Here is a 26,918-nt window from a genome sequence, read left to right as displayed (position 1 = left end):
TTTGAACTGTACTAAGGAGCTACAGATAAACTATAACTAGTATAGATTTACATTAAGAAATCAGAGGATCGGATCAAATACAGTTAGGTCCAGAAATATTTGGACACTGATACAATTTTCACAAGTTTGGCTTTGTATGTAAGTTAAACAATGGAGATGCAATCAAAGTGCAGACTTTCAGCTTCAATTCAAAGGGTTGAACAAAAAAAATTTAGTTTAGGAATTTTAACCCTTTTCATACACAGTCCCCTTATTTCATGAGCTCCAATGTAATTGGACAAATTAACACAATCATAAATAAAATGTAATTTTGTAATACTTTGTCGATAATCCTTTACAGGCAATGACTGCTTTAAGTCTGGAACGTATGGACATCACCAAACTCTATGTTTCCTCCTTTGTGATGCTTTGCCGGGCCTTTACTGCAGGTGTCTTCAGTTTTTGTTCATCGGTCTTTCTGCCTTACGCTTTGTCTTCAGCAAGTGAAATGAATGCTCGATCGGGTTGAGATCAGGTGACTGACTCAGCCATTGAAGACTATTCCAATTAGCTTTAAAAAATGCTTGTGTTGCTTTCACAGTATGGTTTGGGTCATTGTAAATCTGTAAAGTGAAGCGCCTTCCAATCAACTTCACTGATTTTGGCTGAATATGGGTAGCCAACATATCCCAATACACTTCATTCATCTGGCTGCTTGTGTCTTCTGTCACATCATCAATAAACACGAGTGAACCAGTGCCATTGAAAGTCATGCATGCCCATGCCATCATACCGCCTCCATCATGTTATAAAGATGATGTGGTATGGTGAGCATCATGGGGAATGTAGTACAGAAACAATTTATGGTGTCAAGGTTAGCCATCACTGGGCTAGAGTGTGGGTTTATTTGAAAGTTAAGGCAAGAAGGATAATAATCATAGAGGCAAAGGCAAGAAGTACTTATCACCACCTTTTCCGAGAAGAAAAGGTGGTGATAAATAAGTTATAAGTAAAAGGGAGATCTGAGAAGGAACTGGAAGAGGAATTTAATTAACAAATATAGTTAAGAAATATTTAAAGACACGGTGAATTGTTTCTGGTGTCTTTACTGGTCAAAGCAGAAACTGTCAAAAATGTATAAACCAATTTCAAATGTCAAAATAGTCTCAATAACTCAACTTTTTCACTGTGAAAATATCTCATGTTGCCTGAAGAGCTTGCAATCTTTTCATTATGTTTTTTCTAGTCGTTTTGTTTTGGGGGATTAACAAGAATGGGAAGTTTTAAATGGCAGGACATATTGGATGAGGGGGTGTGGCCAGAGAGGGGCGCTGTGAAAAATGTTTGCATAGACCGCCTAAAGGTCTAAGGCTAGCCCTGGTCACAATAATTGGTCACAGGTATTTTTGAATACTTGTAGAAATAAGAATGTTGAACTTAATTTTAAAAAAAAATAACAAAATGCAAAATCTGGAAGTACAAATAGATGGTCTTATATCATGACAAAATGGTAAAACATTTTAGTTTAAAAATATAGATATTTCTAAATTATTATTATTGGAAATCTGCCTGAATGGAACATCTACTTAGATTTTCTGATACATATATAATCATTTTATGTGGTAAGTGATACGATACAGTTGATTTTCTATGATTAATGTGTATCACAGGCTAACTTGGAATTTGTAAAATGAATTGATAGAGGATAAAGATTCCATTGAAGTATAAATCAAATGTTATCCTACAAATTTGTCAAAGCAGCTAAATGAAATATAGCATGTTCTGGCAAAGATGAGAGACATATTAATAGCTCCTGAAGATATAGTAGGTTGCACTTCCACATACATATTAGAAAGCCTTCTATACGCAACCATAACAAAAATTAGGAAAATATTTTAAACAGTAAAATATATATATATATATATATTTTTTTTTTTTTTTTTTTTTTTTTTACGAAGGAGAGCACTTACTGGAGTTTCAATCACTTTTATTCAAAATACAGTAGGATTAGATCTCTCCAAACTTTCATCAACTGTATTGTGAATAAAATTGAAAGGAAACTGAAAATTCAGCAAGTACTGTGAGTGCAGGGGGTAGGGAGGGGGGAAGAAAGAGAGAGAGAGAGAAATATACTTTATATATTATATAATTATTAAATCATTGAAATTGTTTTAAAAAATTGTTTGCTCACTTGTGCCATTATATAGAGCAGCTATACCATTTCCATACCAGACTGATACCAGCCATAAGGGCAGTCCAGAACCAAAATGCCAGAAAGTTCTCTTTGAATGAGAGGTACAGCAACAATGGATAATCAGTTCTGGCCTCGTCAATGAAGTATCCGTCTAGGCACAGTGAGCAAGAATGATGTCCAGCCAATCAGTGAATTATTATTCATAAAACTGGCTTGAAAAAGGTACATTTGTTTTTAAGCCAGTTTTATAAATGGGGAGTCAGAGATTGGCTTAGAGTGTCAGCCTACTGGTTGACCGTTAAAAAAAAGGTGTGGTGTTGCCTGAGTGCTGGCTACTGATCAGTTTGGTACACATCGTAAGATTGTTGTATCTCTACGATCTAATTACATATCAACCATAAGAGAGTATATAGCAGGTTAGGTTAGCGTGAAAAAGACAAGAGAAAATTTTAATAAATAAATGAATTAAAAAAAACAAAAAAAAAACTTGCTGGTGGTTAGTGTCAGTTTTTCTGGAACAGTCTGGTTTAGATGTTCTGCGAGTGTCCCGTTTCTCAGGTGGTCGTGGGGAGCCTGCCAGTGTTCCGAGGCTCAGAGGAGGTGTATGGGCCTGTGGCTGCTCCTGCTGGTCGAAACGGTTTCAGATTGGACACGTCCCAGGTGTGTGAGGCCTTCGGGGGTCATCTAAAGTGTATCCTTTCTTTATTGCATGTTCTGTTTAATTTAGATTTTCTTATCCCCTGCTATGTTAATAGCTTGCTAGACCCTGCAAGAACCTCTTGTATGTGATTAAAGTTAAATTTACAGAGAAAGAGATAAAATTGTTTAAGGTAAATTACATCTGATTGAAAGTGAAACCAGTTTTTTTTTTCCCCCATGCAGGTTGTGTCAGAGTCAGGGGAGGTATGACAAGGGCTGCATAAACAGAAACAAAGTGATTTAACTCCTAAATGGCAGTGAATTGAGCAGTGAAACATTAGAAGCATGATCTATACAATAAAACTGCTTCATTAAGCTAAAGTTGTTTAGGTGACTATAGTGTTCCTTTAATAAAATGAAGAGGACCAACACTGACCCCACTTATCCAAATTTGTGTACACTACACTTCATTTAATATTGCATCTACATTTGATTTACAAATTACCAAAGTGTCTAATACATATACACCTTACTAAGGTGTCTATACCTATACATTGTGCATATTGCAAGGTGATTTTTACTTGTACCAATAAATACGTTTTTAATCTTTTAATCCTGGCATCCTGACTCTACTATTTCAAGCAAGGACCAAAAGAATCCTAGGTGGGGAATATACCACCAGCGCCCTATCCATCAAGCAGTGAGTCTGCTCAGAAAAATGTGAGTACATGTCCTCCATTTTTAAAGTATTTTATAGTATATGCCATTGAGCACTGTTTTTGCCATTTTTTTACCTTTCCGGTTTTGGAATCATCATCATTGAAAATAGCTGGAGAAATTACTTACCACATACATCCCAGAAGTGAGGGTCATTTCACTTCACGCTATACACAACAGAGCTGGGTAAATGTGAGTAGAATACACCACATCTATTTCTACATCAATTTTGCATTATTTACTACACCATTGGAGTTCCCTTGTTTTCCCTTGTGTCTTGCATATACCTCTGGAGCGATAAGAAATCCTTCAAGAATGTTTTTATCCCAACAAGATTGGCTGTTCCTCTTTCTATATATTTAACTGGGCATTTTACCTTAGACAAATTATTTATTATACATCTTTGGTATATTTTAATATATTTTGGGCGCAACCGTATTCTCTTTCTCCTTTTCATACTGCAAGGTGAGCCTTGCTAGCTGTATCCTAATTTCTGCCTCCCTGCATATTACAGGTTTGTTTGTTTTTGTTTTTTTACTCTATCTAGAGCAGAATTTTTTTCACTATATATGGCCTCTATTGACCATGCTCTTCACCACAAAGGATTTGAAATGAATAAGCTAAGATGCAATTGAAGTGCAGACTTTCAGCTTTAATTCAAAGGGTTGAACGAAAATAGTGTATGAAATGTTGAGGAATAGTAACCATTTTCATTCTTAGTCCCCATATTTCAGGGGCTCAAATGTATTTGGACAAATTAACACAATCATAAATAAAATATTAATTTGTAATACTTTGTTAAGAATCCTTTGCAGGCAATGGGTGCTTGAAGTCTGGAACAAATGGACATCATTAAATGCTGGGTTTCCACCTTTGCAATGCTTTGCCAGACCTTTACTGCAGCTGTCTTCACTTGCATAAACTTGTTAGGTAAACCCATTTTTGTATGATTATTATAGCTGTGTTTTTTTTAAGTTTGATATGAAGCCTCATCCATTAATGGATCCATACTGATTAACCTGAGACTCCTGGCAAAGGCTGCTACGGGGCCTCCCAGCTGTGATTGTGTTAGCCGGGATGCAGTTCTTCAATAGACTAAATTGGCAATGTATTACTTTATTCTTGCAAACATCTTGTAATTAGAAAGTTTATACTACAGTGGTAGTCAAATTTGAGGGTCACATTTGACTGCATGTTAGAAATATGAATAAGTCAAAAGAATGGTTCACAAAGTTAAGAGAAGAGATGATCGCCCTTCACAAACAAGGAACTGGATACAAAAAGATAGTGAAGGCACTGAATGGTTTCCATGCCAGAACTCTCAGAACTCTCAGAAAAGTTAGCTCCAATATGCTCAAAATAATATAAATAAGCTACAAAAGCTTTGCAATTCTGTTGTGTAGACTTCTCAAACAAAACTGGAACTCTTTGGCCCAATGCATCAGCAAGATGTCTGGAGAAAGAAGAATAAAGCATACCTCTGCTGAAGACACAGAAAAAAGCAGGAAAGGAAGGGGCCAATAGTGGGTAGTGAGGTCGGCTGACAGGGGCTGGAGGGGAAGGGGTTAAGAGTGGGTAGTAAGGTTGGCTTACAGGGGATGGAGGGAAAGAGTTTAGCAGTGGGTAGCAGGGCCGGACTGGCCCACCGGGATACCGGGAAATTTCCAGGTGGGCCGTCGGCACCTGGGGCCAGGCAGGCAGCTGGCTCTTCTGGCGGCCGCAGAGGGAGCTGGCTGTTCTGTCTCTGCTCCCCTCCCCCCCCCCCCGCCACTCCTACGTCATATTCCGGCCCCGGTCTCATTAAGCTGCGTGCTGGGGGGAGCAGAGACAGAACAGCCAGCTCCCCCTGCGGCCCCCAAAAGAGCTCCCTCTGCGGCCGCCCGAAGAGCCAGCTCCCCCACGCGGCCACCATCAAACTGAGCTCCCCATGTGGCCGCTAGCACAAAGGTAGAAATTATGAGTGTCAGTGTGAGAGTGTGTGTGTGTCTGTCTGTGTCATAGTGTGTGTGTGTCTGTCTGTGTCATTTTGTGTGTGTGTGTGTGTCTGTGTCATGGTGTGTGTGTGTGTGTGTGTATCTGTCTGCCATGGTGTGTGTGTGTCTCTGTCTGTCATGGTGTGTGTGTGTCTGTGTCAGTCATGGCGTGTGTGTGTCTGTGTCAGTCATGGTGTGTGTGTGTGTGTGTCTGTGTCATTGTGTGTGTGTGTGTGTCATGTAATGTGTGTGTGTGTCACGGTCTGTGTCATGGTGTGTGTGTGTGTGTTTGTCATGGTGTGTGTGTGTCTGTCTGTGTCATGGTGTGTGTGTGTCTGTCTGTGTCATGTAATGTGTGTCTGTCACGGTGTGTGTGTGTGTGTGTCACGGTCTCTCTGTGTCACAGTGTGTGTGTGTGTGTGTGTGTGTCAAGGTGTGTGTGTCTTTTTTACGGTGTGTGTCTGTCATGGTATGTGTGTGTGTCTGTCATGGTATGTGTGTGTGTCTGTCACTAGGAAGCAATGTAAACACTGCCTTTTCTCTAAAAAAAGTCAGTGTCTACATTAAAAAGCCTGCAGGGACAGGCTATAGACACCATAACCACTACATTAAGCTGTGCGTAGTGAGTGTGCTTGCTTGTGTGTGTGTGTGCCTGCTACTGAGTGAGCTTGTGTTTTTATGTCAATTACCATATGTATATCAGTGAGATTGTCTATGAGGCTGTGTATCAATCAGCTTGTGTCAGTGAGATTGTCTGTGTCTGCATGTGAGTATGCTTACTGTATAATTAAAAATGTTACTCTGAAAGGACCAATATTTTATATTGGAAAAAGCAATATAATATATATATATATATATATATATATATATATATATATATATGAAATCATCCATCTAGGGTGGCAAGAAAGATCGGACGATAGTGTCCCGGATCGAGGTGCTCTTTCCCCGGTTTGGGCAGGAGGCATGTTGGCCGCCAGCATTTCAAAGGGGAGTGAGTGTCCCTGCAGCAATGAGTTGAAGGCTTCGCATAGGGGTGGTATTAGTATTGCCTAGAGTAGAGGGCTGTGAAGCCATCAGGTCACGGGTGTCACGATACCTTACCTGTCAACCTCGGACCCACGCAGTACAGCATCCTCCTTCACTGAGCGGCACGGCACCTCTGACGCCGGCCGCTCACTCAGAGCGGAATTTCTAACTTCGGCGCATGCGCGCCACTGCCGTCGGCTGGAAGCCGACAGGATCATGACGCAACCACGCACCCGGACCTTTTGGGGGCGTGGTTTTAAAGCAAAACACACCACACTATAAAAGGGCTGTCTTGACAGCAGTAAGACGCCCTAGTGTGGTTCTTGCTGGTTCCCTTAGTGCTCTTTATGTTTATTGGTATTCTCTCCTGGTATTTGACTTCTGGCTACTCTATTTGACTATTCTACTCTCTGGTTCCCTGTACTTTGGCTTGTTAATCGTTATTCCGTCTTCTGTCATCCCTTGACCTCTGGCTATCCCATTTGACTACTCTAACGTGAGCCCGGCCATTCTAAGGTCCGGTATACGTTCTATAGTTAGGTTACACTCTGCGTGAAGGGGTCACTGTCGTGACATTACACTAGGGCCATGGACCCTGCAGGTGTTAACCCTCTTGGGCCTGGTGCGGACAATAGGTTTGAGGAGCTGGACCATCGTATGGACCAGATCGCCCTCGCCGTACAGACCTTAATCAACCGCACTGCTTATCTCCAGCCGGAGGAGCAGACTCCTAGTCTGAGACCCCAAGAACATCCCATGGAAGTGCTACCTACGGGCACTTCCAATCAGGCTACAGCACCTCTCAGGTATGGGGGTGATCCTAACGGATGCAGCGGGTTCCTAAATCAGATAAGCATATATTTTGAACTCCATCCTAGAGCTTACCCTACCGATAGAGCTAAAATTAGGTATATTATAACCCTGTTAGTAGATAAGGCTTTAACCTGGGCTAATCCCTTGTGGGAGAATGACAACCCCATAGTCTTTAATTACACTAACTTTGTTGCAGCTTTCAGGAGAACTTTTGATACCCCAGGCAGAAAGACTAACGCTGCCAAATCCTTATTGCGTTTAAGACAAAATACCCGTTCTCTAGTAGATTATGCCTTGGAATTCCGTACTTTAGCTGCAGAAGTCAGATGGAACGAACAAGCATTCGTAGATGTGTTCCTGAATGGAGTATCTGATAGAATCCTAGATGAAGTGGCCACAAGAGATTTACCAGATACTCTAGAGGAGCTAATAACATATTTAGCTCATATTGACGAACGTCTTAGGTACAGGCAGAACACCAGAGAGAGACCTAGGAGAGTACCGGAACGTCTTGCTCTAACCTATCCCTCGTCCGAAACCCCTCCAGAACCCATGCAATTAGGGGCTACAAGATTGTCTGAGACAGAGAGACAATACCGTTGGAGGGAAGGTTTATGTTTGTATTGTGGCAGGAAGGGACATACACGAGTGAATTGTCCTAACCGGCCGGAAAACTCTCGCACCTAAGTTCACAAGGGGGACAGGCCTTGGGTGTTATGTGTATGTCCTCCTTCAATGATAAAAAAGATCTCAGGCTTCTTCTACCTATTACTTTAGAATGGGAGGGAAAGAAAATATCCACCCTTGCTTTAATTGATTCTGGGGCTGCTGAGAATTTTGTAGATCTCTCATTCGGGCAGAAAAATACCCTTCCATTCCAAAAAAGATCGGCACCCTTGGCCGTTGAGGCCATAGATGGTAGACCATTATCGATACCTCTTATTACCCAGGAGACCATTCCTCTAGTATTATCTACAGGTCTTCTTCATAGGGAGGTTATCATTCTGCAACAGATAACATCTCCTATTTTTCCTGTAATACTTGGGTTTCCTTGGTTAGTCCAGCATAATCCGTCGATTGACTGGGAAAAGAAGGAGATCATTAAGTGGGGAGATTCTTGTCACAGTAAATGCATTACTCCGATTAAACCAGTAGGCTTAATCAATATACCTACTATGGAACCATTGACTACCCAAATACCCAACCAATATATTGACCTTAAAGATGTCTTTGAACCTAAAGAGGCAGAAAAATTACCTCCCCATCGTCCCTATGATTGTCCTATTGAATTGTTGCCTGGTACTATGCCTCCTAGAGGTACGGTTTATCCCCTGTCGATGGCCGAGAATAAAGTATTAGAGGAGTACATTGCCGAGAATTTAAAGAAAGGGTTTATCACTAAATCCTCATCGCCCGCGGGTGCGGGGTTTTTCTTTGTATCTAAGAAAGAAGGGGATTTAAGACCCTGTATTGATTACAGAGGGTTGAATAAGATTACTATCCGTAATGCTTATCCTATTCCCTTAGTGACTGAACTATTTGACAGGTTAAAAGGAGCTACTGTCTTTTCTAAACTAGATTTGCGGGGAGCATATAATTTAATCAGAATAAAAGAAGGGCATTAATGGAAAACTGCTTTTAATACTCGTTATGGTCATTATGAGTATCGAGTTATGCCCTTCGGCTTATGCAACGCCCCAGCAGTCTTTCAGGACTTCATCAATGATGTGTTGCGAGACTTTTTACAAATGTTTGTAATCGTATATTTGGATGATATCCTGATTTATTCAAAAAACATAAACGAACACTATGAACATGTCAGATTGGTTCTTTCAAGGTTATTAGAGAATGGTCTCTATTGTAAATTGGAGAAATGTTTGTTCCACAAGGAAGAAGTGCATTTCCTGGGATATATCATTTCTAGTACGGGTTTCCAAATGGAGCCGAAAAAGTTAGAAGCCATTCAGCAATGGCCCTTACCAGTTGGACTCAAAGCAATCCAACGCTTCCTGGGGTTTGCCAATTACTATAGAAAATTCATAAAAGGATTCTCTTCTATAACAGCCCCTATTACTGCTATGACTAAGAAGGGAAGAAATCACAGGGAATGGTGTACCGAAGCTAAAAGAGCTTTTGATTTATTGAAAGAAGCCTTTTCCTCAGCACCAGTATTAAGACACCCTGATCCTTCTCGTCCTTTCATACTGGAAGTAGATGCATCCGAGTCAGGGATAGGAGCAATACTATCTCAAAGACCTTCGGATGATCAACCATTGCATCCTTGTGGGTTTTTTTCAAAAAAATTAACGGAAACTGAGAGGAGATACGATATAGGGGAGAGAGAGTTGTTGGCAATTATTTCTGCCCTTAAAGAATGGCGATACTTGCTTGAAGGGTCACCCATCCCTGTTACCATTTTTACAGATCATAAAAACCTCTCTTACTTCAGTGAAGCCAAGAAAATGTCTGACAGACAAGTACGTTGGTCTTTATACCTCAATCGTTTCAATTATGTTGTTACATACAGGCCAGGGTCAAAAAATACTAAGGCGGATGCTCTATCCCGCCAATATGAACCTGTTACTTCCTCCAATGAAGTTATGTCCTCTTTAATCCCTCATAATCGTATTGTAGCAACTGTCTTTGCTAAAGTCTCATCGGGATTAATAGAGGAGATCTCTACATTCCAAGATCGTACTACCTTGACTGTTCCTCAAGGAAAACTATATGTGCCATTAACCTATCGGAATAAAGTGTTATCCCTCATGCATGACTCCAAAATGGCAGGGCATCAAGGGATACATAAAACCACATCATTGCTGGCGGAACGGTTCTGGTGGCCTTCCTACAAAAAAGATGTGCGTGAGTTTGTCCTTGCTTGTAATATTTGTTCCACTACAAAATCGCCTAAGGGTCGTCCTATAGGACTCCTCATGCCCTTACCTATTCCAGAGACTCCATGGTCAAGTATTGCTATGGATTTCGTAGTAGACCTACCCCCTTCTAAGAACTACACTGTCGTATTAACGATAATTGACAGATTCTCCAAGATGTCTCATTTGGTTCCTCTTTATAAATTACCTACATCATCTGAACTGGCGTATATATTTATAAAAGAAGTGGTCCGTTTACATGGAGTACCCCAAGATATTGTCTCTGATAGAGGGCCTCAATTTATTTCTCGTTTCTGGAAATCATTTTGTGGACAGTTAGGTATCAACCTTAATCTTTCCTCTTCTTATCATCCCCAATCTAATGGGGTTACAGAAAGGATGAACCAATGCCTGGAACAATACATCCGTTGTTTCACTTCGGTTCATCAAGATGACTGGGCGGACCTGTTACCATGGGCAGAATTTGCTCACAATCATCATATCCATGAATCCACTTTACACAGCCCGTTTTTTATTAATTATGGGTTTAATCCTACAACTTTACCGAGTTCCATTCATTCTACCGGAGTGCCAAGTGTAGATGACACCGTTAGGAACATGAGGGAGACTTGGTTAGGGGTTAAACAAATATTGACTCAAAGGGCTAGTGTGTACAAAGCCAATGCGGATAGGCATCGGAAACCTGCTCCCACGTTCATGATCGGGGATAAAGTGTGGTTAAGTACCCGTAACATTAGACTTAAGGTCCCATCTATGAAATTCGCTCCCAGATTCATTGGTCCATTTCAGGTTCTCAAACGTATCAACCCTGTTTGTTACAGTCTTCGTTTGCCCTCTAATATGAAAATACCGAATTCGTTCCATGTCTCACTTCTCAAACCATTAATTTGTAATCGGTTTACTCGTAATACCCCTCCTCCTCTTCCTGAAGTTGTGGAGGGACAAAACGAATATGAGGTGAGGTCTATTTTGGATTCTCGTTTTTCTAGGGGTAAACTTCAATACCTTTTAGACTGGAAGGGTTATGGACCTGAGGATCGTTCGTGGGTGGACGCTTCTGATGTGCACGCCCCCCGTCTGATTCGTTTATTTGAAAGGAGGCGTTCTAACCGCCCTGGGGGCGGTCCTTGTGGGGGGGGGTACTGTCACGATACCTTACCTGTCAACCTCGGACCCACGCAGTACAGCATCCTCCTTCACTGAGCGGCACGGCACCTCTGACGCCGGCCGCTCACTCAGAGCGGAATTTCTAACTTCGGCGCATGCGCGCCACTGCCGTCGGCTGGAAGCCGACAGGATCATGACGCAACCACGCACCCGGACCTTTTGGGGGCGTGGTTTTAAAGCAAAACACACCACACTATAAAAGGGCTGTCTTGACAGCAGTAAGACGCCCTAGTGTGGTTCTTGCTGGTTCCCTTAGTGCTCTTTATGTTTATTGGTATTCTCTCCTGGTATTTGACTTCTGGCTACTCTATTTGACTATTCTACTCTCTGGTTCCCTGTACTTTGGCTTGTTAATCGTTATTCCGTCTTCTGTCATCCCTTGACCTCTGGCTATCCCATTTGACTACTCTAACGTGAGCCCGGCCATTCTAAGGTCCGGTATACGTTCTATAGTTAGGTTACACTCTGCGTGAAGGGGTCACTGTCGTGACAACGGGCTTTTCCTGGGTTTTAGTGCCTTGAGGACCAGGGCGATTTCTTCGGCCTTGATGGGTGTTTCCAACATGGCTTGCGCCCTGTTGGATAGGGAGGGTAGGTTGAGGGGCCGCAGGAAGGAAGAGATGGTTTCCGTCTGATCTTTGTCTCCCGTGGGTGTCGGGCCAGTGTGGATGTATAGGTTGGTATAGTATTGGAGGAATTCGTGGGCTATTGCTTCTGGGTTTGTCGTCGTCTCTCCGGTTCTAGTTCGGATTTTCGAGATTTTCTTGTCCTGTCTTTTTTTGAGACAGCGTGCTAAGAGTGAGTCCGCTTTGTTACCCTTCTCATAAAATCGTTGCTTGGACCACATGAGGTTTCTTGCCACGTCTGCCGCGGAGAGTTGTTTGAGGAGTTCCCGTGTGGTCTTGAGCTTCGTAAGGAGCGTGTCTGATGGGTTTTGTTTGTGGAGTGTTTCGAGCCTTAAGTTAGTCATGGCGTCCATGAGTTTCAGAAGTCGTTGCTTTTTGAGGGCCGTGGCTATTGCTATGAGGTTGCCTCTGATTGTCGCTTTCTGAGCTGCCGATACAATTGTCGGCGCAATGTCGTCGGTGGTTTTGAGGTTCTCAGTCATAGTGTGGACCGTTGCCATATATTTTAGGATCCACGGGTTTAGCCTCCATCGCCATGGGCGTGCCAGTAGTGGAATTTGTACTGTCAGTGCGACTTCTGCGTGGTCGGACCACGCAATGTTTCCTATGTGCGTATGGGTGGTCCAGGGTTGGACCGCTGGGGAGACAAGGAAGCTGTCAATGCGTGAGTAGGACCTATGTGTATGGGAGTAGAAGGTGAAGTCATTAGAAGATGGGTGCTGGATTCTCCAGGCGTCCAGTAGGTGTGTGTCGGTTATGAAGTCCGCGTATAGTTTGTAATTTCTAGTTGGGGCTGGTGTGCCACCGGCGTATGTTCTGCGGTCCGTGGCGGGCGTTTGAGTCGCGTTTAAGTCACCATCGATGATTAGGTGTTTGCCTGATAGGCTGGTGAGGTGGGTCTTGAATGCGCGCCAGAAGGAGGCGTCTGGGATGGTAGGAGCGTATATGGAGCAAATTGTTAGTGAGGTTGTTCCCATGTGCCCTGTAAGGAAGAGGAATCTCCCTGAGGGGTCTTTGAGGGTTTGTAGATCATCCAGTGGGCAGGAGTTTTGCAGTAATATTGCAACTTCTTTCGTTTTCGGTTCCGGCGAGTTAGCCAGGTAGTATCTTTTAAAGTGCCGGTTGACTAATGGAAATTGTTTATGGTCGGTAAAGTGCTAACCCTATAGTTTTTAATCCACCATTTAGGTGGCTTGCCTAGGCAGTGTTGACATAAAAATGCCTGAAGGCAATGATTATACTCACCAGAACAACAACATTAAGCTATAGTTGTTCTGGTGACTATAGTATCCCTTTAAAAAAAGTGCTGACACAGGAGTTTGAATCTACTCTTTGCTCAGTTTTAAAAAGATGTATGGTCAACTCAAATAAATAAAATTAGACGATGCAAGAAAGCTATATATATATATATTTGTGTGAAGGGCTCATGATGGCAAAGAGAAATAAGACCTAATAAGTGTAGGATGGTATAAAAGTAGCAAGTCGGTTGTGGTGTGCCGAAACCGACGATGAGGTAGGCCTGAAAATAAAGAGGGCCCACCAAGAAGAAATGTAAGAAAAAGGAGTTGATAAAGAGGTGTGGGTGGGAGGGTGATGCAACGCTGACCTCGAAGGTATGGAGCCAGGTAAGGGGTGTCCCTTAAGTAGGGAAGGGGTGTGTCATACGCCCCTCCCACAAACACAGGCCAAAAGGCCTTACTACTTGTGTGAAGGGCTCATGATGGCAAAGAGAAATAAGACCTAATAAGTGTAGGATGGTATAAAAGTAGCAAGTCGGTTGTGGTGTCCCGAAACCGACGATGAGGTAGGCCTGAAAATAAAGAGGGCAAAAATATAAATTTCAATATTTAATACAAACTACCAATATACATACTTTTAACAAGACATGTTCTGAAAAGCATTTCTTACTTCTTGTACAGGGTTAGGAATGTATCGTGTGTAAGCGGATGATTTCCATCGCCCCAGTGTCTTGATAACATGAACCGGTATGTTAACACTGGAGGCTGTGGAGGCCGCTCCTATGCGGAAGGAGTGGCCTGAATAGTTAGCTGGCTTGAGTCCCAGCTGTGTTAGTAATGACCTAACGTGGGTCATGAAGTTGGTAGTAGTGAGAACTGAACCTCGTAGAACAAAAAGTGGTTGTGATGGTGGTGCCTTGAGACTCTCTGTATAAGAGTCCAGTATTTGGACGGGGCACCATCTGTTGTGAGTCGGATAGTATTTAACCTCTACGGGTGGAGCGTGTTGACTGTTTTTGGAATGAGGTAGTGTCAGGATATAATAGTGTGTTTGGTTAAGTGCGAATGAAGCAGTAGGTGAGTGGATTGTGTTGTATTGATGGCGGTAAACTCTCTAGGTCTCAGAAACCCATAAAAAGCCACGTAAATAGCGGTTTTGATGACTAGAGTTGTGTTGAAGGAGAAGGGTTTTAGATCTAGTAGTTGTGATAATTTCTTAAGGATATGAAAATCTATAGGAAGCCTCTGTGCTGTATGCGGGGGTTCGGATCTTTGTATACCCCTAAGGATGTTCTTGATTTGGTATGATGACATGAAACTTGAGTTGTTGGGTTGTAAGGTCAGCATGTGATGTTGGATGCCTGTAAGATATAGTTTGATTGTGTTGTAAGAAAGTTTGAGTTTGATGTGGCAAAAAGAGGCAAAACCTAAAAAAGATGTCATGATGAATGGTTGTAATATGTTGTGTTCCAAAAGGAATCTTTTGAATAAACTGAAAGCTCTGTTGTAGGTTTTCCTGGTATTTGTAGATAGAGCTAGTTGGGACAAAGTTCTGCAATGTTGCATGATAACGTCTAGTCCATTGTTAGCTGATGGAACAGTGGAGTGGCCGTGGCTGTGAGCGCGGCTGATGGGAGAAGTTGATGAAAGGCCTGGAATTTAAAACGAGACAAATTATCAGCTGCCTCGTTACAAATACCTGGAATATGAACACAATGCAAGAAAAAATTATGACATGCTGCCAACCAAGTGAGTTTCCTCAAAAATCTCATGATAGTAAGGGAGTTGGAGTGACCTTTGTTGATAATGGAACAGGTTGCTTGGTTTGTCTGAGTAACACCTGACTGATGAACCTGTCCATAGATGTCCCCATGCCACGGCAGCCGCCACAATGGGATATATCTCGAAAAGAGCTGAGGTAGAGAAAAAACACTCCAGGTCCTGCACCTCTGAAGGCCAGCTACCCCAAAGCCATTCGTTCCCAAAAATCGCTGCAAAACCTGTGGTAGACGCCGCGTCTGTCCAAACAGTAGGAGAAGTGTCAGACAATTGAGGGAGGAACATGCTTTTTCCGTTCCAGGAGTTTAAAAAGTTTCTCCACATGAGAAGGTCTGCCGTGGCTTGGGTATCTAGGGTTAATCTGTGTGCATCATGTAGAAACCGTGGGAACATGCTGAGGAGACGTGATATGAAAGCACGGCCTTGAGGTATAATACGCATGGCAAAATTGAGTGACCCCAGTAAAGATTGTAATTCTTTGCGGTTGCAAGTGCGTAGTTGTATATAGAGGTTGATGTTTGTCAGGATGTTTTCTACCTTGGTGCGTGGTAGGCTAGCTTGCATGTTGGCTGAGTCTAGCATGATGCCCAGGAAAGTGATGATGGTATCTGGGCCTTCGGTCTTGGTAGGGGAGACTGGGACCCCCAACTGGTTGAATAGGCTGACAGTTTCTTTGAGGCTACTGGGAGGGGAAGAATTCTCCTCGACCATTAGGAAATCGTCCAGATAATGTATGACTGTAGGGCATCTGGATATATTGAGTAGTAACCAGCATAGGATTTCGGCAAATGTGTCAAATATGGCTGGACTACTTTTAGAACCAAAAGTTAGTCGTGAGAAAAAGTAGTAGTTCCCTTCCCACTTGATGCCATGTAGGTGCCACAGTGTGGGGTGGATTGGTAGTAGTTTGAATGCATTTGTTATGTCGGTCTTACTGAGCCATGCACCGACTCCTGCCTGTAAGATAGCCGTAATGGCGTGGTCTATAGTGGAATATTGCAGGGAGAATTCCTCCGATGGTATTAGGGAGTTGAGGCTAGGAGTGGTAGAGGTGTGTGGTGCCGACAAATCGATAATAAGTCTCTGCTTGTTGGAAGATTTTCCTGTGACAACCCCAATAGGGTTTGTCCTCCATGTAGTGAAAGGAGGGGATTGAAAAGGTCCCAATAAGAAACCTTCTGACACTTCTTTAGCTATGAGTGTGTCAACAGCTGTAGGGTTGTGTTGGGCGGATTGTAGATTTGGACATTCCAGGATTCCTGAAGGCATATGTATGATACCTGTGTGGAATCCTTCTGATAGACCAGAGATTATGAAATCTACTAAATGTGTAGATGGATGCTGTGACAGAAATGTCGCAAGTAGGGATATGTTGATAGACGTTAGGTACTGTTTGGGATACATTTTATTGGGACACATGATTTTTGCATGTGCCCTGAAACATTTTGAGCATATATGCAATAAACGACAACCGCTGTAATTACATGTACCAACATTAAAGTTATTACATATCTGGGATTTGCCCAGAAACTTGATAGGTCTACCCAGTTTGTCTTTAGCTATTTTCTCCGTAGGACCAGCGGAGCTAGGTCCTTGCACGTGGGTATGCTCGTTAGCAGTGGTGGGACAAAAATTTGCCGAATGAGACATGGAGGAGCAGTATGCACAAGCCGGCGTCCTTAGCCCTGCAAAGTGTCTGCAGAAAATCACTGTGTCTATCTTACTCCAGTTGGACCTTGTCCCGTACTGTGAGAAGGCGCCTGACACTTTTGCAGAAAAAGATCTATGGTAATCGTAGAATGCCGATCCACCATATTTATTGCCCAGGTCCACCAGCTTGTGCATATACATGTCAAATTCCTCACGCCTGTGTGGGTAAACGGCACATATGACATCCCGGTAGATGCCAAAAGCCAACAAAAGCCAGTTTTATGCTCCACCACATCCTGGGAGGCAATTAGTAGTGCAGCTAAGTTGACATCTTTACCTTCCAGGATGTCTTTCTTAAGGTGCTCAGGTATCATATGGGCAGGGTTAACCTCCTGCTCGTCAGAGGTGGTGGCTGGAGAAACTAGTGGCAACTCGACCAGTGGCGGAGGGGTCACAGTGGCTGACCCAGCCAAGGTAAGGGCTGTGATGACCGATTCCAGTTTCTCCAGCCTGGAGTTTACCTTGCCCATGGATGACATGAGGGATGTAAGCATGCCATGTATATCTGTCGGGTTAGACTGGCTAGTCCCTTCCCCTGCATCAGAGTTATCAGTTGAGGTGTGCAACAGTTTGTATAGTTCCGCTTTCCTGGCAGTAGCGGGGAAAGGAATGTGTCGCCTCCTGAGTTCGCTAGTTATGCGAGGGATTGTCCAGGACCTGAATGATGCAGGACTAGCCATGTCTTCTTCCGGTGGTGGGGAGTTTGGTCTAGCCGGAGTGCTCGGGATGGAGAAATCCTCTACCCCTTCTTGAGACATACTAGATGAGAAAATATACCGTTAGTGTTGAAACCCAGGGGATGTACTGGCGGGCTAATTATGCCGTGTGAGGCGAAAAAATTAATCTTGTCCTTTGGTGACAGGTGAGGACCTGCTATTTGCCAAGTGGCTATGAGAGGCTCTATCTATGCGTTGGCGCGAGGGAATATTGAGGCCACCCATGTAGTGGCAGGAATTTGTAGGCCTCTCGATGACAATAAAAGAAAAACAGGGGAAGGGAGTGACAGGTGACGCCCTCTCTAAACTTTGCGAGGCGGCTAACTAACGTGTGGCTCGAGGGGTGTTTGCCTCCGAAACGTTTGAGGCGGGGTGTTGGCCTCGCGGACCTCTAAACTATAGGCGGTATGCCAAGAGGGGAGATACCTATTTGGGCCTATACCCCTAACTTGCCAGTACTCTATGTCCTATTTAGGGAGAACGTATGTGACACGTGAGCAGGCTTACGTACCTGATAGTATGTATACGTATATGGTGCTTAAGGTATAGAAAACCTGGATAAACCTAAAAGGGTAGAAATAGATATGATGGTATGAGAAATGGATCCTGTGATACTAACTTAGACTAGATATGCTGTGGTTGATTTTATTAACCGTATGTGTTGAAGGGGAACAATTAGAGTAAGGAAGTACCCCGCCTGATTTGTTATGGAGAAAAACCGTAACGCAGGATTAGCTTGTAGTGGCTACGTATAATGTGTATACATGGTGACCAAATTTAAAATATATATATGGCCGTGCTACTGTAGTAATCATAGTGCATGGAGTATGAGTTAAAATATGAAAATTGACCATATGCAGAAAAAGTTGACGTATGAGAGGTTAAACCAAAAGTGTGATTCAATCCTGAAAGTGTGAGATGTTGGGACCGTGTTCTGTATACACGATATATCGTTTGAGTATATGCAGAAAGGTCAGGAAATGTACGTGCCATGTAATCGGGTGTACATGGTAGTGACAACGTAATATACACAAATAAATTAGAGAAAACCTAATCACATATATATACATTATACCTATTCCTGATTAATTATCTGAGTTCTTGTGTATGTAATTTGAGTACATAAAGAAAAGTCAGCATATGACACGTGCCATGTAATGAAAAGTGTACATGGTGTGTTTAAACAGGGAGGAAAAAAAAAAAAAAAAAACGTTTGTTTAAAACAAATTTCCTAAGTGCAAATGGAAGGTACACAAAAAGTAAAGTTGTTCAAGCAAAACTATGTATATGTATACCAGGATAATATATCCTGAACTAATAATACATGAGCCCTAACCTAGGTATAATTAATGTGACAGCATAAATTATGAAATACATGCTATAATCGTTATATGTATATAAAACAGACTGGTATTTAATGAACTATAATCTGCATTAAAAATGAATAATCCTACTATCAGGTACTAAAAACTTATCATATAGAAACAAACTGAAATAAAGGAGGGAAAAAGTAAAGCATAAGAATGCTACATACTTAGTACTTGGTTTCCGGAAACCAGAGGGTTAATTTGCCTGAGACTTTGGCCGTAAAGCGTGTGGCCGTAAAGTAAGGCTGAAAATTATTGCGACGCCGTGGGAAGTGATCCGGGCGACGGACTTACGTTTGAGAAGTCCTGAGGACTCGATCAGCGAAGAAGACCGGGTTTTTTGTGCGTGGCTGGCCGTGGAAAGATCTGTAAGGAGTTCCTGGACACAGCTGACACCGAAGAAAAACGCGGAGTTTCCGAAAGCAAGATGGCGCCGCCCGTGAACCGGAAGTGGATTCAGGATGCAACGCTGACCACGAAGGTATGGAGCCAGGTAAGGGGTGTCCCCTTAAGTAGGGAAGGGGTGTGTCATACGCCCCTCCCACAAACACAGGCCAAAAGGCCTTACTACATATGTGTATACTTTGCTTAGAAATACAATTTCTACTATTTACATGAAATAAAATACTATTTGCAGAACAGTAGCATTGTGACAGCATTAAGATTGATTTGATCGGAGAATGAAACAGATACTATTAAACAAATTAACACATTTAAAATCCCAAAAAATCAACATTAGGGTGGTACTTTAAAGTACAGTGTTACAATTACAGTTTCTTAATATTATTTAACTTTTAAAGGTCTGTAGTCCTAAAATGACATTTGCAGAAGCTGTATAGTCTTATTATTATTATATTTATATAGCGCCAACAAATTCCGTAGTGCTTTACAATGGGTGGACTAACAAACATTTAATTGTAACCAAACCAAGTTTGACGCACAGAAATAGAGGGGTTGAGAGTCCTGCTTAAAGAGCTTACATGCTAGAGGGAATACGGTAAAGTGACACAAAAGGTAAAGGAAGTATTAGGGGAGTAGATTGGTAGAATAGTATTCAATGAAGACTTAGTGTGGGGTTTTGGAGCCATTAACAGTTTAATTGATATGCTTTTGTGAAAAAGTGAGTTTTAAATTTTTTTACAATTTTTTTTAAGGAGTGGAGACTAGGTGTGCATCTAATTGAAAAGGGAAGGAAGTTCCACAGGAACGGTGCAGCCCTAGAGAAGTCTTGAAGGCGAGCATCAGAGGTGGGAGTACGGACAGAGTATAGACACAGGTCTTCGGCAGAGCGTAGGGGCCTAGATGGGACATATGTGTGAATTAGGGAGGATAGATAGATGGGAGTATTATGTAGAGATTTGAAAGCAAGATCTAGAATTTTATATTGAGCCCTATATCTTACGGGAAGCAAATGCAGGAGCTGACAGAAGGGTGTGGAGTGAGAGGTGCGGGCGGACAGGAAGATGAGCCTTGCCGCCGCATTTATTATAGACTGCAATGGGGCAATTTGGAAACATGTAAGACCACTAAGAAGCGGATTGCAGTAGTCAAGGCGAGAGAGAACAGTGGCATGGACCATCACCTTAATGCATCTGGTGTTAAGTAGGGGCAGATGAGCGCAATGTTTCTAAGATGGAAGCGGCAGGATTTGGCAATCGACTGGGCATTGGGGGTGAAGGAGAGGTCAGAGTCAAAGAGAACACCTAGACAGCGAGCCTGCGTGGTGCAGCTGATGTTAGCACCACTAACGTGGAGGGAGACAGAAATGGGAGTAGCAACACTTGAGGGAGGAAAGAACAGAAGTTCTGTTTTGGTTCAGTTGAGCTTAAGGAAGTGGGCAGCCATCCAGTTAGAAATAGCAGATAGACAGTCAGAGACACTAGTCAAAAGGGGACGGGAGAGATCAGGGGAGAACAGATAGATTTGTGTGTCATCCGCATAGAAGTGATATTGGAAGCCAAAGGAGGTGATGCGTTTCCCAAAGGAGGCAGTGTAGATCGAGAACAGTAGGAGACCAACGACTGAACCTTGAGGGACACCAACAGAGAGAGGTTGGGAGGAAGAGGCAGAGCCAGATAAAGAAACACTAAACGAGCGCTGGGTGAGGTAGGAGAAGCACCAGGAGGGAGCAATATCTCGTAGAACAAGATTACGGAGGATGAGAAGAAGCGGTTGATGATCAACAGTATCATAAGCAGCAGGAAGGTCAATGAGAATTAGGACAGATTAGGGACCATGAGATTTTGCAGCGAGTAGATTGTTTGATACTTTGGTCTTATCAATATTTAAGGAGACACTATAGTCACCAGAACAACTACAGCTTAATGTAGTTGCTCTGGTGAGTATAATCAATTCCTGCAGGCATTTTCATGTAAACACTGTCTTTTCAGAGAAAATAGATTCCCCTCCAGTGGCCACTCCTCACTGCGCTCTGCATGGAGATGCATTAATTCTAAGCATCTCTATGAGGAGATTCTGATTGGCCAAGCCGGTGTTTGGCCACGTCCCCATCCCGCCTCCTTGCCGATTTCAGCCCATCAAATGACTTTCCTATGGAAAAAATTTGGATTGGCTAAAAATCATTAATTCTGATGTCAGCAAGGATGCAGATCTGGACCCGCGAGGCTTTGAAGATGAGGTAAGTTTTCTTACCTTTTAAGGGGGCTAAATAAGGGGAGGATACAAGCCACCTAAATGGTGGTTTTAACACTATAGGGTCAGGAATACATGTTTATGTCCTTGACCCTATAGTGTTCTTTTAAGGAAAAAAATAATATATAATTTACTAAATTAAGTATGTTATCTATGAAGTACTTAATTTCTTCCTGTTTCCCATACCATATGCATGGTTATTATGACTGGGCACCCTTAGTCAACATGGCGGCTTATGAACTTTCTGCCGACGTCACTTTCTGGTAGCGGACAGCATTCCTCTACATCATCAACAGGAGCCAATTTATACAATCATTGTGTCACTTCCGGTGCAACGCCAGAGTTATGAGTCATTCACTTTTGAGAAAGCCTCAAGGAAACACGTAAAGTGAGGAACTAAAACCAGAGACTACTCAATTCCATTGTGGACTGGTGCGTTTTATCTATTGTTTTCTTTTTTTTTTTTATTATTATTATTTTTATATTATATATATACATTGAAAGGACACACGCTACAAATTAATTCAGATGTCAGATCCTTAATTTGGCAATGGCATAATGTGGTTGCATCTGGACACATCATACAGCTGTCACTTCCATGTTAAGAATTGTGTTTAGTGCAGATGCCTGTTGAATCAGAAGTCCATACACCAAGGTTTTATGGACTAACCATGAGGTGGAGGTCTGGGGTTGAACAACAATATAAATAAGCATGCAACTCTGTTTCAAGTTTTTCTAGAAAGTCTTGGTTTGTCATCATAGCGACTCATGTTTCCGGAGGCTCTTCCTTTATACTTGAACCTGTCTTTCATAGTTATCACCACTGGGGCGTGGTCAGACCATGCTGCCATATCAATGATACACTCCAAAAATTGTTCCCCAAGCCCATGGTGGGAAATCCATCAATCCTTGAGTAAGAGTTGTGTACTGTTCAATAATAAGTGTATTCTCTGTCGAGGATAGAGTGTCCTACAGATATCATAAATCATGCAATGACAACACTTTACCAATCAATCTACACCATGCATTTAATGTTTTACAGCTCAGTGTCGACGGATTGGCTAATGTATTTACGCACAAGTCAAATATATGATTAAAGTCACCTAATGCCTGACTGTCTCTTTCCTTGCCAAGATAGCTTCCAAAAAATGCTCTGAGGTGAGCATTAGGAGTGTATAGATAAACAAATGTACAGGGCATCTTCTTTATTGCATACAGCAAAATCAAGAAACGTCCGTCCAGGTGTGATAGCTGTTCATGCAGAAGGAATGCATATGCTTTCCTATAGGGATTTTACGGACGTTGGATGCCTTCATGCAGAGCGTGAAATGTCCAGCATCAGTTAAAGGGACACTGTAGGCACCCAGACAACTTCAACTTGTGTCCCTTTTGCACTTAGTGCTGCAATGTTAAACATTGCCGTTCCATAGAACTGCAATGCTTACATTGCAGCTCTCAGTCTGCCCCAAGCGGCTGTCTGGCGCTTCCGGAATCCCAACAGACTTTTGGTCCGTTATCTGACGCTGGACGCCCTCACACACCTCCAGCATCAGATTTTCCTTGTAGGAAAACATTGAATAATGCTTTCCTATGGGTATGTCAAATGCGCAAACGGCCATTGCTGCGCATGTCCATTAGGTCTCCCCCGCAGGCTGACGGTGGGGGAGGAGTGTGGGCGGAGCAGGTCAGTCAGCATACAGAACCCCCCCACACAACTATTTATATTAATAAAGAGTTATTTGTTGGCCAAATGAAACACCATAAAATGTGGGAAAGTTGAAACCACGTGGGAGATTTATCAAAATGTCACCATCACTTTTACGTCTAAGTTTCATTGAATATTTGGCACAATTTAATAAATCTGTCAGGTCTCTTCATCTGTTGTTTCTTTTGTTTTAACATATAAGTGCTCTGTTTCTCTTTATTCCTTCCCTCTAAACTTGCTGGTCTTCCAAAACAAATTTTCTGAGAAAACTGGCATAATTTACTATCAAGACAATCATCACTTTTTAGATCACCTTTAAAAATATGATCAAAACAATGATGAAATTAAACCATCACGCCACAGAACAAGTTGATAAATAGCCCCTATTTCTTTCCAGTTCTCTTCCTCCAATGCAATGTGTGCCTTGACTATGCCAGGAATTTGACTCCAATTTGAGTAGAAACAGGGTCTTCCAAAAACTGTAATGATTAAAATTCCCAACAGAGTTTGTATTTTTATTTTTTTATGTATAGAGCATTTATGGCACACTTAACATACATAGCTCTTTTAAGAAACATTATACTCCAAGCAATCATCTTGCAGTGTTAGCTGGCAGTGTTAGCTTTCAACAGATAATTCTCAGAATTTATATTGGATACTAAGCTCTTCTTGACTTCAGAATAGTTTCCATTCACTTTAATTCCACATTAATAATCAACCTTTCGCCTGCATTAATGTCAAACTGCTTGCAAGCAACTGCACTTACATTTGCACTATTAATCAAGTATGTGGCAAAAATACAAAATATTATACTCACTTGAATAGCGATGGCATAAATAAGCTCTCCGAGGGATGGCAAGAGGCATTGTTTTAACTTGCTGTTCCTGAAATTATCTCTAATCAGCTCAGTCAGCAAGGTGATTGCCTGCAGATAAATTAAAAGCTTGTGTAAATTAAAAAACTATAGCATTCAATTTAATCTAAATGGAAAACACAACACTGTGGAATTTAAAAAGTCATAAGTACATTCTGTAACTATGCCTGTAGAGAACAATACAGGTTGGGACAAAAAAAAAAAAAAAGGAAAAATCCACATCTATAAAAATGTGAATAGTTAAATAGAAAATACTATATATAAAGACTTTTCTTGACATTATGGAGTTTGGTTAACTAAACCAAAAAACAAACAAAAACAAAACAGTTTAAGAGACAAGGAGAATGGACAAAAATCCAGAAGCCTGACCCATGGTTCGTTCCAAATTAGGAGGTCTCAAATGATTTTAAAGGAACACTACAGTCACCAAAACATATTTAGCTTAACCCCTTCAGGACGGAGTCAATAGTGCACGTTCTGATCAAAACAAAACGTAAACAAAAACTGGAATTTGCGCTACATGTCTGTTCAACCGTAATTCACCTCTTTCATATTAAATGCACCCACACTTATTATATATCATTTTGTTCAGGAGAAACAGGGCTTTCATTTCATATAAAATATTTATATATGAAACAATTTATTATGAATAAAATAAAAAAAAACTAAGAAATTAGAATTTTTTTTTTTAATTTGTAGTTCCGCCTCACATTTTAGCTGTAAATGTCATAATACTGTTAGGTTTTACTGCAACAAAATGCACATATTTGTAATCAGCGATGTCTCACGAGTACAACAGTACCCCCCATTAACAGGTTTTATGGTGTTTTGGAAAGTTACAGGGTCAAATATAGAACATTCCATTTTCAAATTGAAATTTGCCAGATTAGTAATGTTACCTTTGAGACGGTGTGGTCAGGGGCGTATTAGCCGCGAGGCAAACAAGGCATTTGCCTTGGGCGGCATTTTCTAGGGGGCGGCAAAAAAAGCCGCCCCCCAAGTGCCCAAGGCAAATGTCTTGTTAGCCTTGCGGCTAACAGACATGCCGGGCTGCTGCTGGGCGGTCGGGCGGCGCTCTTGGGCGGCTGGCGAGGGAGCACTTCATCTGAGCTGTCTGCTCAGCTCCCTCGCGCGCCGCAGAGTGAGGCTGGGAGCCGGAATATGACGTCATATTCCGGCTCCGCCTCCCAGCCTCACTGTGCGGCGCGCGAGGGAGCTGAGCAGACAGCTCAGATGAAGTGCTCCCTCGCCAGCCGCCCAAGAGCGCCGCCCGACCGCCCAGCAGCCACTGGACCACCAGGGAAAAAGATGCCCCCCCCCCAGCATTCCCAAAGGTAAGGAGGCTGGGGGGGGGTTGAAGTAAAAAAAAAATAAAAAAAAGTGTTAATGTGAGTGAGTGAGTGAGTGTGAGTGTCTGTTAGTGAGTGTGAGTTTGTGTCTGTTAGTGAGTGTGAGTGTGTGTGTGTGTCTGTTAGTGAGTGTGTGTCTGTTAGTGAGTGTGTGTGTGTCTGTTAGTGTGTCTGTTAGTGTGAGTGTGTGTGTGTGTCTGTTAGTGAGTGTGTGTGTGTGTGTGTGTGTCTGTTAGTGAGTGTGAGTGTGTGTGTGTGTGTGTGTCTGTTAGTGTGTGTGTCTGTTAGTGTGTGTGTCTGTTAGTGTGTTTGCCTGTGAGTGTGTGTGTGTGTGTGTGTCTGAATGTGTGTGTGTGTATGTTAGTGAGTGTGTGTGTTTGCTAGTTTGTGTCTGTTAGTGCGTGTCTGTTAGTGCGTGTCTGTTAGTGCGTGTCTGTTAGTGCGTGTCTGTTAGTGCGTGTCTGTTAGTGCGTGTCTGTTAGTGCGTGTCTGTTAGTGCGTGTCTGTTAGTGCGTGTCTGTTAGTGCGTGTCTGTTAGTGCGTGTCTGTTAGTGCGTGTCTGTTAGTGCGTGTCTGTTAGTGCGTGTCTGTTACTGAGTGTGAGTGTGTCTGTTACTGAGTGTGAGTGTGTCTGTTACTGAGTGTGAGTGTGTCTGTTACTGAGTGTGAGTGTGTCTGTTACTGAGTGTGAGTGTGTCTGTTACTGAGTGTGAGTGTGTCTGTTAGCGAGTGTATGCGTATCTGTCAGTGAATGTGTGTGTGTGTATTTAGAATGCGGGACGGGGTAAAGGTTGGGTGGGGGTGGCGCGGGGGGGGGGGGGGGGGGGTGCCTGAGTTTTGTCCTGGGGCAGCACAAAACCAGGATACACCACTGGGTGTGGTAGCCCAGGAATGAGAATTACCCCCATAATGGCATACCATTTGAAAAAGTAGACAACCCAAGGTATTGAACGTGGGGTATGTTTAGTCTTTTTTAGTAGCCACTTAGTCACAAACACTGGCCAAAGTTAGCGTTCATATTTGTTTCTGTGTGAAAAAAGCAAAAAACTAATATTTGGCCAGTGTTTGTGACTAAGTGGCTACTAAAAATGACTGGACATACCCCATTTGCAATACCTTGGGTTGTCTACTTTTGCAAATGGTATGCCATCATGGGGGTAATTCTTATTCCTGGGCTACCATACGGTCTCAAAGGCAACATAACCAATCTGGCAAATTTCAATGTCAAAAAAATGAAATGCGAGCCTTATATGTGACTCTCTAACTTTCCAAAACACCATAAAACCTGTACATGGGGGGTACTGTTATTCTTGGGAGACTTCACTAAACACAAATATTAGTGTTTTAAAACAGTAAAACATATTACAACAATAATATAGTCCATAAAAGTGCCGTTTGTTTGTAAAAAATGCAAAAAACTTCACTTTTACTTAAAATATCATCGTTGTAATACAATTTACCAGTTTGAAACACTAATATTTGAGTTCAGCGAAGTCT

General features: G+C 42.3%; 1 protein-coding gene across 1 annotated transcript in view; it reads right to left on the bottom strand.

Moving 5' to 3' along the window:
• ULK4 (unc-51 like kinase 4) overlaps positions 1 to 26,918 on the bottom strand; it is a 953,247-nt gene that overhangs the window by 779,397 nt on the left and 146,932 nt on the right. The window contains exon 17 of the mRNA XM_063452087.1: positions 24,016 to 24,123. Coding sequence (XP_063308157.1) covers positions 24,016 to 24,123 — 108 coding nt within the window. The remainder of the gene's footprint in view (positions 1 to 24,015; positions 24,124 to 26,918) is intronic.

The sequence above is a fragment of the Pelobates fuscus genome, chromosome 4 (assembly GCF_036172605.1).
Source record: "Pelobates fuscus isolate aPelFus1 chromosome 4, aPelFus1.pri, whole genome shotgun sequence".
NCBI lineage: Eukaryota > Metazoa > Chordata > Amphibia > Anura > Pelobatidae > Pelobates > Pelobates fuscus.
Note: the sequence above shows the minus strand (reverse complement) of the source record. Positions and strands in the feature narration are given on the sequence as shown.